Source organism: Mytilus californianus, unplaced genomic scaffold (assembly GCF_021869535.1).
Source record: "Mytilus californianus isolate M0D057914Y unplaced genomic scaffold, xbMytCali1.0.p SCAF_2, whole genome shotgun sequence".
NCBI classification, from domain to species: Eukaryota; Metazoa; Mollusca; class Bivalvia; order Mytilida; family Mytilidae; genus Mytilus; species Mytilus californianus.
The window spans coordinates 52,557,481-52,572,172 of NW_026262668.1; the positions used below are offsets into that span (position 1 = coordinate 52,557,481).

The 14,692-nt window shown below is 32.1% G+C and overlaps 1 protein-coding gene across 4 annotated transcripts in view; it reads right to left on the reverse strand.

Annotated features, from left to right (window-relative positions):
* Positions 1-3,795: 3,795 nt before the first annotated feature.
* The window catches only part of LOC127729992 (TRAF3-interacting protein 1-like), a 36,279-nt gene continuing 25,382 nt past the window's right edge, over positions 3,796-14,692 (reverse strand). For all 4 annotated transcript variants that reach the window (XM_052237996.1, XM_052237995.1, XM_052237994.1 and 1 more), the window contains 3 exons: positions 11,461-11,577; positions 8,386-8,609; positions 3,796-7,476 (listed from right to left, as the gene is read on the reverse strand). In XM_052237996.1, coding sequence (XP_052093956.1) covers positions 7,320-7,476; positions 8,386-8,609; positions 11,461-11,577 — 498 coding nt within the window. In that variant the 3' untranslated portion in view covers positions 3,796-7,319. The remainder of the gene's footprint in view (positions 7,477-8,385; positions 8,610-11,460; positions 11,578-14,692) is intronic.

The window sequence follows — 14,692 nt, forward strand, 5'->3', positions numbered from 1 at the left end:
CTGTTTTGCATATAAACTTCTATCTATTGTAGTGTTCAAGATTATAGGCAAAAAATGTTAAAAAAAAGACGGGGAAAGTCATCATGTAAGGGAAATAACTCTTAAAAGGAGCCAACTGACGAATTCAGCAAATTGACTTATTTGTATATCTTATTTTGCTGATCACTTTTTCTTTTAAAGTTGAAATCTTTCTATTATAGTTTTAAAATAATAGGCCTTAACGCAAAAAAAATGGTAAAAATCTTCCTTAAAGGGCAATAACTCCAATAAAGAGTCAACTAATGATTTAAACCATATGACATATTTGTAGATCTTGTATTGCTGATCATTTGTACTATTTAAAGAATTATCTATCTGTTATAGTTTTGAAGATAAAAGGCATAAAACGAAAAAAAAATTGTAAAATTCTTCATTTAAATAACTCGAAGAAGTTGTTTGGCAGTTTTAATGTAAATGGACAATAGGTAGAAATATAAATAGGTCTGAAAATTTATGCTCATGTTAGATATACTCTATCTAAAGCAGTTTTCAAAGTAATAGACAAACTAGAGGCTCCAAGGAGCCTGTGTCGCTCACCTGATGTTTTTGTTTACAATTGATGCATGAAATAATGCAACCATTATACTTTTGCTTTAGTTTCAGAGATATAAGCCAAAAACTGCATTTTACCCTATGTTCTATTTTTAGCCATGTCAGTCATGTTGGTTGACAGGCGGGGTAATCGGACATTTTTTTCAAACTAAATACCCAAACGATGATTGTAGCCAAGGTCGGGTAAATTTGTCTCAGTAGTTTCAGAGAAGATTTTTTGTGAAAGGTTACAAAAATTTACGAAAAATTGTTAAAAATATAGACTTTAAATGATGATTGGAGTTTTTAACTACCTTGACTGGCTATACAGCCCTCGCACGGTCGTCATAGACTTTAAAGGGCATAACTCCTTAAGGGGTCATTTGACAATTTTGGTCATGTTTAACTTATTTGTAGATCTTACTTTGCGGAACATTATTGCTGTTTACAGTTTATCTTTATCTATAATAATATTCCAGATAATAAACAAAAACTGCAAAATGTCCTTAAAACTACTAATTCAGGGCAGCAATCAAACAACGGGTTGTCTGATTCGTCTGAAAATTTCAGGGCAGATAGATCTCAACCTGAGGCGCATTTTCACCTATTGTCAGATTGGCTCTAAATGCTTTAAATTCAGAGATAGAAGCCAAAAACTGCATTTTACCCCTATGTTCTATTTTTAGCCATGTCGGCCATGTTGGTTAGCAGGCGGGGTCATTGGACACATTTTTTAAAGTAGATACCCTAATGATGATTGTGGCCAAGTTTGGTTAAATTTTTCTCAGAAGTTTCAGAGGAGAAGATTTTTGTAAAAGATTACAAAAGTTTACGAAAATTGTTAAAAATTTACTTTAAAGGGCAATAACTCCTTAAGGGGTAAATTGAAGATTTTGGTAATGTTAACTTATTTGTAGATCTCACTTTGCTGAACGTTATTGCTGTTAACAGTTTATCTCTATCTATAATAATATTCAAGATAATAACCAATAAAATGCTTCGCTGAGCGCAGCTTGATACGACCACAGAGGTCGAATCCTGAACAGTTGGGGCTTTTTTTTTTGGATTGTTATCAAATTTTTAAAAATTTTGAAAAAAAAATATGAATCCCTTTAAAAAATTGGGAAAACAATTCCCCCCCCCCCCCTCCCAACTTTTTGAAACCCCCTGGAAGCAATAACCCCAAAACTCAATCCCAGCCTTTCCTTTGTAGTATGGAACCGTGTAGTACAATTTCAGAGAGATCCATACACTTACACACAAGTTATTGTCTGGAAACTAGAAAAATGCTTGTTTTTGGCCCTTTTTGACCTCTAATTCCTACATGTTTGGGGCAATTAACCCCAAACTCAATCCCAGCCTTCCCTTTGTTATATTGAAACCTTGTGGTACAATGTCTGAGAGATCCATACATTTACACACAAGTTATTGTCTGGAAACTAGAAAAATGCCTGTTTTTGGCCCCTTTTTGGCCCTTAATTCCTAAACTGTTGGCCCCATAACCCCTAAAATGAACCCCAACCTTCTACTTGTGGTATTAAACATTGTGGTACAATTTCGGAGCAATCGAAATACTTATACACAAGTTATTATCCTGAAACTAGAAAAATGCTTGTTTCGGGCCCCTAATTCCTAAACGGTTGGGACCATCATCCCCAAAATCAATCCCAACCTTTCTTTTGTGGTATTGAACCTTCTTAAAAAATTTCATAGAGATCCATTCACTTTAACTAAAGTTATTGTCCAGAAACCAATGTGTCTTCGGACGACAACGCAGACGACGACGACATCATACCATTATACGATCCCAAAAAATGTTTTGCGGTCATATAAAAACTGCAAAATTTCCTTAAAATTACCAATTCAGGGGCAGCAACCCAACAATGGGTTGTCTGATTTGTCTGAAAATTTCAGGGCAGATGGTTCTCAATCTATTTTTAGAACAGGGTGACTGGGGAATAGAAGGTCACCATTGGTCTTCCTCCCACCAGCAGTAAAACCCTCGCCAAAGTGGGACGTCTGTTTGGCTGTGACAGATGTACAAATTTGCAGCCACGTCCAGTCAGAATGGGGACGTTAAATCCGATGCCTCGTGTAAAGAGTGCTACGCTCTTTGCACGTTAAGAACCCTTGCAACAACTTTTTGAGGGACCCGTAGTTGACCTGTTGCAAGGCTAAATTTCTGTCCCTATCCAATATACCCTCATTTCCAGTGGCAGTCTAAATTTTTCTGGACGCCTCTATTACAGACTCTACCTATTGTATTTTTTGTTAATTTGTTCTCGTCCTGAATATGCAAGAAATATTTTCCACTGGACATTAAGCAACCAACAGTCAATCAAATCTATTTTTAGCCATGGCGGCCATTTAGGTTGGGAGGCTGGGTAGTCGGACACATTTTTTTAAAAAGATACCCCAATGATGATTGTGACCAACTTTGGTTAAATTTGGCCCAGTAGTTTCAGAGGAGAAGATTTTTGTAAAAGTTAACGATGAAGGACGACGGACCCCAAGTAATGAGAAAAGCTCACTTGACCTTTCATGCCAAGTGAGCTAAAAATGTATTCAACCCCTATGTTCTACTTTTAGCCATGCCAGCCAATTTTGGTTAAATTTGGCTTAGTAGTTTCACAGGAGAAGATTTTTGTAAAAGTTAACAGACAACAGACACTAAGTAATGGGAAAATCTCACACTAGATTTCAGGCCAGAAGAGCTAATAAAAATAAATGTGGAAGGTGTCCATGGGACACAGATGATGCCCCCACTTGCATATCTAATAAAGTTATAAAGGGATATAACTAAGGAACGGTATAAGTGACGCTACCATAATTTGTACTTGATCTGAGTTTTGTGGTAATAAGTATTGTGTATAAGTTTCATAACATTTGGTTGAGGCAAACTGAAGTTAGAGAACGGAAACGAAAAATTCAGCAATTTTTATGTTTATAAAGGGGCATAACTCAAGAATGGTACAAGTGACGCCACCCATTTTCAAACTCAATCTGTGTTTTGTGGTAATAACTTCACTAATAAGCATTGTGTATAACATTTGGTTGAGGCAAACTAAAGTTAGAGAACGGAAACCAGCTATGGGACGTACATACGGATGTACTGACAAGGGTAATTCTTAATGCCCCCTCCGCTGCGGCGGGGGCATAAAATGATCTAAAAGGCAAAAGTAGCATATGGACCAAATATCAGTGTACACAAATAAGAACATTCAGCAGATTTCAACAATAGTTTATTGAAAAAAAATATACAAATTTCATACTGAAGTGGACGGATTTACAAATCCTGAGACTTAACAACATTTCCAAACATCAAGTTTCTGAAAATATAATATGTTTCAAAAATAATCATATAATGAGTCCTTTAACAACTAATTCAGAGTAATATTTTTGATGAAACAAGTCTATTACAGCACAGTTGCACCAATACATTTTTTTTTTATAATTATACATGTTATATCACTATTTTTTTTAAAACAGATACATGTACCAGTAAGATTCAATGTCTTGTCAAAGGAGTTAAAATGTGAACATTTGCAGTTTGTTGAAATTAGATGCTTACAAGTTAATGCGAGGAACTGGTTTAAAATACAAGGCATTGAAATTGTTATAAACAATTCATTTTCTGAGCCTGAGTGGCATGCAGATAAGAAAATTACCCCCTATTAAAAGAAATGAAAGAAAAAAATACAGTATAGTCAGAATATTTTTTTGTTTTGGTTTTGTTAGTATTTTTTTTCCCCTTTTCTTTACTTTTTAAATATTTTCCATAATTTTCTAATGGAGAAAAGTGGAGAATAATCCAGATTTTTAAAGCTGTTGTTGCTAAATTACTAAAATGAAAATGAATCATTATAAATTCAGAAACTTGATGGTTTCAAAAGACATGTATGTGACATAAATGAGCACATCAGATCTCTCTTTTCTACCTATCACAACACAACCTCACAATATCAACAATACCACAAGACTGCTTTCATTGGGTAACAGTACTTTTTATTTGTACTAAATTTGTAAGTAAATAATGGAAGCATGAATGTGAAATCTGTTAATGGAAAACAATCTGACAGAATATCTGGAAAGATAATGATTTTTTTTTATAAATTTAAATATTATAACTGTCTGTTAAGACTGAAAAATACTGGTATGATTGTTTTAAAATATAATTTCATATACTGTCAACCAAATGATATTTGCAACTTTCACAAGTCAAAAAATTAACGAAATTAAATTGTCGCGAATATGTGAAACTTGGATCTTTCCTTATATAAGTATATCAAGAAAATGAGAAGATCGCAAAATAAATTATTGCTGCGAAGTTGGTTAAAAAGGACTTTCCGCTAAAAAAAGTATGCACGAAAAATAAGTTGGTTTACAGTATTCAGAATCATTTTACTGGAGAAAAATATCGATTATAGCAAAAAGACATGTACCAGTACTTACTATTCACTGCCATTTAAATATAATTTTCTCAAGTATTTAAATAAATCTTTTCATAAATAACTTAATACATACTATACTCATAAGCATACAAATACCAAAAACTCAAAACTAAAGATATCTAACGACAAAGAAAATATTATTTCAAAAATAATCTTTGAATATTTTCTGCAGTCAAGTAACGCCAGGTATCTTATGCATATGGAATGTTTTAAAATATTACTTCTACGTGTCAGCTGAATTTTTTTGTTTTACATGCAAATAAAATGGAATGTTCATCAAAATAACTTGCTTGGTACATTAAAAAAACTTTAATACACAGATAGCAGTACTACATTTAAAGTAAACACCAAAACAACGAAAAATAGCTTCAAAACTTCCATGAACACGTTTTTGCTGCGATGAAAATGATGGTTTCTGAATTCTTGAAGCTTATGAAACAAAATATAAAAACAATAAATATAACTAAAAATAAGATGTTTCTTTCAGTTTTACGATAAATTACACTTATGACTTTATACCGTCATCCTGATATGTAAATCTATAACAGTAACAGCAAATTTAATTAACAACTGTCAACACAAAGTTTTCTTATACAATGTCATATAAATAAATCATATAAATAATCCTCAAGCTTCTTGTAATTTTTTTTTTAAATTCCAATAAATGCTGGAAGGTTCTCTCTTTTATTTTCAATAAGTTATTACACTGAAAATTGATTGAGTGATATTTAATGCTACTTTCAGCCCCATTGGATATTTTGTGGCAGTCAGTTTTTTTAATAACACTGAAAAACAGAACCTGTACCATCAAGACATACTTCAAATTTTAACTCCTTTTTTAAAGAAACTATGAGACAATTTTAAGTGAAGAAAAGCTAAAGAGAGCCATAAAGAATGATATGTTATTAATCTTGCCAAATATAATTAAATGTTGTTTCCTAAACATCCATTGGCAAATATTACAAAAACTATCAAAAACAAACTTTTAAAACAAAAATGCAAAGACCACAATACTAAAGTTTTTCTTCAAATCTACAACAAAGAACCAAACAGACATGCAATCATTTATCCGATCATTTTAGTCTCATTGATTTTCTCCCCTTCCCACTTTGCACATCTGTATGCATCTATTTTTCTTATAGAAGCTTGTTATGAAATGTGTATTTACACTACGGTAAACCAGTAATGTAGAAAAATAACAGCATATGACTCAAAAGCCAACTATCAACTAGTTCCAAATTTTACTTTATAATAAAATATTGGGAATAAGTACAAAATAAAATCTGTGCTTTTCAGACTTTTCCAATCCCTCAATCCAAACAACCAACAACATTTCCGTGAGTAATTCTGCATACATGAAATGGACATACAAAAAAATTGGTTTCAACTTTATGACTTATTTTCCTTCTTTTAAGTTTGAATTATGCATGTTTAAAATAAAACAGATAAATATTGAAATCATTACTCAGTGAAAAGGGAGATAACAATTTTGGTATAAAAAGTATTACTTTTCCGTCACATATAAACTTTCATACTTTCGTACCACATATACCATCATACATTCATCCAACTGTATAAGAATCAGATCTTTATAAAAAATATTACTAGACTATTATCTACAGCCTAATAAAATGCATGACATTAACATAAATACCCATGTATTTCTGCCAGTCGACTCTGCTACATTTACGTATAAATGCATACTGTACATGTAGCTTTATATTTTTTTGTTTAAATTAAGATGTTTTGAACCTGATTTTTAACCGCTGGTATTCTTGGCACAAATCAAATAAGACAATGACGATATAAGAAGTCACAGTACAACAGATTATAAATATTTTCAAGAATACACTGCGTACATGAAATTCACATGCGCCATCCTTTTATACTGATATTAAATATAAATTTTATAAGTTCTTTTGAAAAGCAAAACAAAAATTATAGAAATTTTTGTAACTACGAAATAATTGGAGACCTTTGCAATATCATTAACTTTTGAAGCACTTTGAATTCATTTATTTTTTTTGTGGGTACCATTTTTCATGGATTGAGCAAAAATTGTATTTTTTGTGGATCTGCAAAAGCCTGAGTACAAGCCTATGGAAAGTTTGTACTTTGTTGACATTTAAATTCTAGGTTCACTGTACTACAAAGTCCATGAAAATTGGTCTCTCACTAATAATAATGAATTAAGTAATTTATTTGCTAAGAACATTTGACTGGCAACTAATATCAGTTTTTTTTTTGCTCAAATTATATTCTTAATTTTCTAAACAATCAATAAAAACAGCCTAATTTTCAGGATCGTGTAACACTCTGTAAAAGTTTTTCTATTTTTTGGTCATTTCTAGCAATATTCGACTTGGTGGCTGCGATCAGATCAAGTTGATCTTTAATAGCTTGGTCAACTTCAGATAATTGTGCTTTAAGTGGTTCTACAGCCTTGTCTGTCACTCTGAAAAAAAGAGAAAAACAAAAACAAATAAAATGGGGTTACATTGATAAACTTTAAATAAGTAGTGTGTTTGTAAAAGTAAATTTAATCAATGATTTTTAAACATTCATGTGACACAGAATTGAAATAAATCTTTGTTACTAAAAAACTTGGAATACATACACAAAATATAGAGTTCTTGCCCTTAAACCTAGGTCTACAACCTTACTATAGAATAAATCTTTCAAATTATTTCATTGTGTGCTCATTTTCAGGTTTATAATTAACACAGCTTTGCATTTAGGGTATGATCACATTTATACCTGTTTAATGGGACAGGAAAACTGATCTACCAACAAAAACAATCAAATTTTGAAATTGTTTCCATTCAATCTTTTTTGCATGTTATATAATAATACTAAACAGGGAATGTTTCTCCTCCAAGAAACAAAACATCCAATATCAAATTTCCAAATTGAGTTTTGATACATGCTGATGGTCTCACTTTGACTTTAAGATGAAGAACTGCATTAAAAACACTATTCCTTTGCATTGAGTTTGCTAACCCACAAAGTTTTAATTTAATACACCATATTTCTTCTTTTCCATACACTTACATCTGTCAGATTGATATCTTGAATTAACAGACCCTCAAAGTAGATGCATTTCCCATATTTGCGGAAATTAATTTAAATTTGTCACTTGCATTATTGGTAGTGCAGGTTGGTATTGCCTACTATATACTTTTCTAGTTTTTCTTAGAAGAGTATGATTATTTTTGACACATCCAGAAGGAAACAGGGAAACATGCCCCGTGCTGTCCAAAAAATGCTGTTATTGTACACACAACATGATTGTAAAATTTTAATAGTTGAAAAGATTAAATGAAAAGATTTCAGTTATGTTTTTAAAAAATCTGTCGAAACTAACCCTTTTTCCCTTTTCAAATCCATCTGATGTTCTTTGTTTTCCGTCTTCCATCTTTCTAATTCTTTTTGCATCGAATCTAAATCTTCTTGAACATAGTCCATAATTTTACCAAGTGGATTAGCACTACGTGTTAAAGTTTGTATGGAGCCTCGTAATTTATCCACTTCCTTTTGAACTTGTTCACGTTGTTTTCTGCGCTGTGCATCCGACATTCCACTTCTTTCCTGTAATGTAAGAATTATCAAGTTTATCATGTGAAGGTACAAAATATTATCAGTTATTTCTGCTACATCAAAATTTTTTACATCAAAATGAAACTCCATATTTGAGACATAAAGTCTTGATTATGACAGAGTTAGATATCTATAAAATGTAAGCTTTAAAAACTTTCTGAAAATACAATGTCTTCTGTTTAGAGCAGTTCCAGAATTTATTGGATGGGAGGGTAGGAAGCACTCAAATTAATTAAATATTGGAGATTTTATTTTCCTTTATAGAATTTTGTACGAACTATAAGTAAAATTAAAATATCTTATTCTAGTTAGAAGGTACAAAATATTATCAGCTATTTCTGCTACATAGAAATTGTTTACATCAAAATGAAACTCCATATTTGAGAAATAATGTCTAGGTTATGACAGAGTTAGATATCTATAAAATGTAAGCTTTAAAAACTTTCTGAAAAAAACAATGTCTTCTGTTTAGGACAGTTCCAGAATTTATTGGATGGGAGGGTAGGAAGCACTCAAATTAATTAAATATTGGAGATTGAATTTTCCTTTATAGAATTTTGTACGAACTATAAGTAAAATTAAAATATCTTATTCTAGTTAGAAGGTACAAAATATTATCAGCTATTTCTGCTACATAGAAATATTTTACATCAAAATGAAACTCCATATTTGAGAAATAATGTCTAGGTTATGACAGAGTTAGATATCTATAAAATGTAAGCTTTAAAAACTTTCTGAAAAAACAATGTCTTCTGTTTAGGGCAGTTCCAGAATTTATTGGGTGGGATCCAGAATTTATTGGATGGGAGGGTAGGAAGCACTCAAATTAATTAAATATTGGAGATTGAATTTTCCTTTATAGAATTTTGTATGAACTATAAGTAAAATTAAAATATCTAATTCTATGGGGGGTTGGAATCGGAAAACAGAGCCTCTCTCATGCATTTAATTCAGAAACAGTCCTAATGTACAAGTTTCCATTTGCAAACTAAATTCTGATACCAATCAGTAGCCATGACATTCCAAGATTTAAGAATCAACTGAAGATTTACAAAAACTGAAACATCAAATCTTTTCTAATCTCAATTAATAAAGCATTTTCAATAAAATGCTCCGCTGGGGCGCAGCTTGATACGACCGCAGAGGTCGAACCCTGAACAGTTGGGGCAAGTATGGACACAACATTCAAGCTTGATACAGCACTGAATTTGGATTGTAATTAAATATTTGACACAGCATAGGTTTCTGACACAGAATGAATGTGGTCTAAGAACTTAAAAAATTTTAATTTACCTATTTAAACATTTTGTCAAACCATATCATTATTATTTGCTTTTATATATAAATCAGAAAAAACCAATTTAAAATGGAAAATTTTAAAGAAAAAAAAGGGGAAAAAAAAATCCCCCCCAAATTTTTTGAACCCCCTTATGATTCATCACCCCCAAACTCAATCCCAGCCTTCCCTTTGTGGTATGGTACCTTGCATTACAATTTCAGAGAGATCCATACACTTGAACACAAGTTATTGTCTGGAAACTAGAAAAATGCTTATTTTTGGCCCCTTTTTGGCCCCTTATTCCTAAACGTTTTGGGCAATTACCCCCAAACTCAATTCCAGCTTTCCCTTTGTGATATGGAACCTTGTAGTACAATTTCAGAAAGATCCATACACTTACACACAAGTTATTGTCATGAAACTAGAAAAATCCTTGTTTTTTGCCCCTTTTTGGCCCCTAATTCCTTAAATTTTGAGGCAATTACCCCCAAAATCAATCCCAGCCTTCCCTTTGTGGTATGGTACCTTGCAGTACAATTTCAGAGAGATCCATACACTTGAACACAAGTTATTGTCTGGAAACTAGAAAAATGTGTTTTTTGGCCCCTTTTTGGCCCCTTATTCCTAAACGTTTTGGGCAATTACCCCCAAACTCAATCCCAGCTTTCCCTTTGTGATATGGAACCTTGTAGTACAATTTCAGAAAGATCCATACACTTACACACAAGTTATTATCATAAAACTATAAAAATGCTTGTTTTTTGCCCCTTTTTTGGCCCCTAATTCCTAAAATTTTGAGGCAATTACCCCCAAAATCAATCCCAGCCTTCCCTTTGTGGTATGGTACCTTGCAGTACAATTTCAGAGAGATCCATACACTTGAACACAAGTTATTGTCTGGAAACTAGACAAATGCTTATTTTTGGCCCCTTTTGGGAACCTTATTCCTAAACGTTTTGGGCAATTACCCCCAAACTCAATTCCAGCTCTCCTTTAGTGATATGGAACCTTGTAGTACAATTTCAGAAAGATCCATACACTTAGACACAAGTTATTATCATGAAACTATAAAAATGCTTGTTTTTTGCCCCTTTTTTGGCCCCTAATTCCTAAAATTTTGAGGCAATTACCCCCAAAATCAATCCCAGCATTCCCTTTGTGATATGGAACCTTGTGGTACAATGTCAGAGAGATCCATACACTAACACACAAGTTATGTCTGGAAGTTACAAAAATGCTTATTTTTGGCCCTTTTTGGGCCCCTAATTCCTTAACTGTTGGTACCATAACCCCCAAATTCATTCCCAACCTTCCTTTTGTGGTATTGAACCTTATGGTAAAATTTCATAGAGATCCATTCACTTAAACTAAAGTTAGAGTGTGAAAACCAATGTGTCTTCGGACGACGACGACGCCAACGTCATACCAATATACGACCACAAAAATTTTTTTGCGGTCGTATAAAAATTTGCAGCTATGGTTACAAGAAATGTAACGACCTTGACTACCCACGAAGGTCTTGCACGGTCGGAGAGAAGCGTCAACACTGGAGCTTCAACTTACAATTTCTGTTTTCTTGGTTTGTTGTGGACCTTCTAGCTCTTTCTTTGTCTCTAATATTTTTTTAACTAATCCACCATGGTCTTCATCGTCTCCATCTTCTAGCGGTCGAGATAAGGCCTAAAAATAGAGTAGAGTCATTCTAAAAATATTCACAGATCACTTGACATTTCAACATAATTCTTATTCCTCTGAATGTTTTGAATCATATTCCGAAGTTTCTTTTCAAATACTTATGATTTTTACTTCTTTACATGAATAAGAATTTTGTACATCAACCTTTGATACTCCAATAAGAAATTTTTTTTCCAAGCACTATAAAACTAGCTATAGACTTATAAGTATGTAAAAAACAAGTATTTTCACTCAATGTCATCCATTCAGTCACATCTGTAGAAAGGATTTCAAATAAACTCATCATAGATAACCGGCTTAAAATTTTGACTCCCAGACACACGTTTCTTCTTCAAAAGACTTATCCTAAATGAAAGAATATCTTCCGGAGGCTCCTGAATTTCTTATACTTGGTAATATGACACAAACAATCCACACAGATAAATAACCTCTCTCATGAGGGTCTTAATGTACATGCCATTTTTCTAAACTCTGAAACTTCCATCTTGATTTCAAGATATTTGAGCTTTTATGTAATTTTCATAAATATGCATATTTTTAAATTTTCAACTATCTTACATTTTCAAGGCTTCTACGATTATACATAACACATACTTTAAAATTAAAGTAAGTTAATGCCTCCCTTGTGTCAAGATAACAGACTAAAATTTGGTGCATATAATAAAATCTGACTAGTCTATATTAGAGGTGATTAAGTAGTTTTATATATAAATATAAAATGTCAATATATAAGGAAAAGCATAAAATAAACAACAAAAAACAGAGAAAAACAAAAAGATTTATAATAAAAAGTAACTATGCATCTCAACTCTAACTACTTCAATTGTTTTCATATGAATATTGGGAGCATTCATTTTTATTATTGGAAGCATTCAATTTTTAATATTGGGAGCAATTGTGATAGAAATTTAAGTTCTTTAATTCAATAAATCGCTCAGTATAATTCTATCTTTTTTTCTTTTCTTTTAACCCTTTCAACGCTACACAAAAATATAGAAAAATGGATGCTGCTGCTGCATTTTTTTGTGTTTCATTCATTAGAACAGTATATTCCTTTTCAGACTGTTGTATCTTTTTTATTATTAGAGATACAGACAAAGTTAGTGCATGAAAAATGCTCAGGAGAGCATGAACTGTAATGTTATGCAATTATTTTAGTAAAATTTTCATCAAGCTACCTGCATTTTCAGGTAATTAACAGGTAAAAGGTGTAAATTATTGTATTTGTGTTGAATTTTGAATAAAAACAACTTTTAATCTTCATTTATTTTGTTGTTTTATCTGCCATATAATAAAAAAGACACCAGTTTCTCGATTCCGTAGTGTATTTACACCATACACAATGTTTAATGTAAACATGGCGCAAATAAGTGGCTCCGTCCTAAAAATTTTCAGTCAACCTCCGTTTCCCCCCCTTTTTCTACGTCTCGTAAAGATCGACCAAATCATATTTCCCACACAAATTGAATGTAATTAACACATTGAGATAACGGGAAACCTTTTAACTACTCCTCGTTGTCAGTTTCGCCATAGAAATGCTGAAATAATTCCATATTTACAGCGTCTTTTTCAATTTCCACCATTTGCATTTGTCAAAATATTTTTTTAAATTTTTCTTCTACTGCATGCTTTTACCATTAAAATTCCCATGATTTCAAGCGCAAACAGGACCTTGTATATCCTCGATTCATACGAGGAAAAATTAGAGAGGACCCGAATGAAAACCGAATGGTTACAAGTCTGGATGAAAAATCCATAGTAATCACGACATATGCTGCGAACAGCAGTGGCAGGCGGCGTACGTCATCGCGGCATATGCTGTGTATAGCATTGAAAGGGTTAAAAGAATGTTTAAGTTCTTACAGCAATTAAATAAAACTATACTTTATTTTATATAGGTTTCCTATAAAAATATTGATAACAAAAAAAAATAACAGAAATTTACACTTGCCAATCTAAAAAAATCATTTTCCCAGGGTGACAAGAAATATAAATAACAACATACAGGGGTAGGGAGTTTAACATATTTTCACAGGGTAACAGGAAATATGCATAACAATATACAGGGGTAGGGAGGTAACAATATAAAATGGTAGGGCTGTTAAAGATTAACATTTTATGAAATTTTCTTTAACAGAAACTATAATATCAGAGATGCCTCTGACAATATTTTCAACTTTATTGTAAAACAGCAGGGTTTAAGCTAGGATTTTGAGGGCTTTAGTCACTTTTGCATGGGACGAAAATCAATCTTATTTTGGGTAGCAGCAAGGGACCTAGGATGTATATTACTATCTATACATCTTTGTCAGACTTTGAAGGACTAAGGCATACTAGGCAGTTACTGCATGATTTGACTGATGTGGAACTTTAATACAAAGATTAATTAGGATATAAGATCTAGAAATCTAGTTCACAATTTCGCTTCAGTTAGTTTCAGGGTACATTCCTAATCAGAAAAAGTTGGGATCCATTTTTTTTAAACCAGGAATCACAGCATTAATAAATTCCCATTAATGAACTTGTAGGGACTATTTCACTGCATTATTCATACTCATTATCCTTAAAAACGTTTTAAAGCGATATTTAGAATTAATTCTATAAAGTTGGAAGCAAGGATTTGTACAAATCCTTATTGGAACAAATCTAATGACTTTAAATTGTAAATTTATCATGAATAGATCACGTTTACTTCCGATTTCCAAATGAAATGAAAACGGGAAGTGACAAGTGGATAATAAATTCAGAATGAATCCGGATTCATCTACGGATTGGTTCGTTTTTAAAAATGGCAGGAAATTATCATATTTTAAATTAAATTTGCTAAATTAGAACTATATTTGTCTCTCTCTCGTTTAGTTTGATACTTAATTTTTTCGTATTTTACGTTTTAGTGTCTTTAAATTCATAGGAATACTTTCGCGCATGTGCAGTTCATCATAAAGGAAGCACCTGTTTGACTCGTGAAAACATTTCTGAATGTTATGAATAAAGTTCTATCTTTTTAATCGAAATTGTCGAAAGTTTTTGATTAAAAGTTATATCAAATATGACGAAAATACGTTCATTTGACGAAACTACGACAAGCGAACTGCAAATT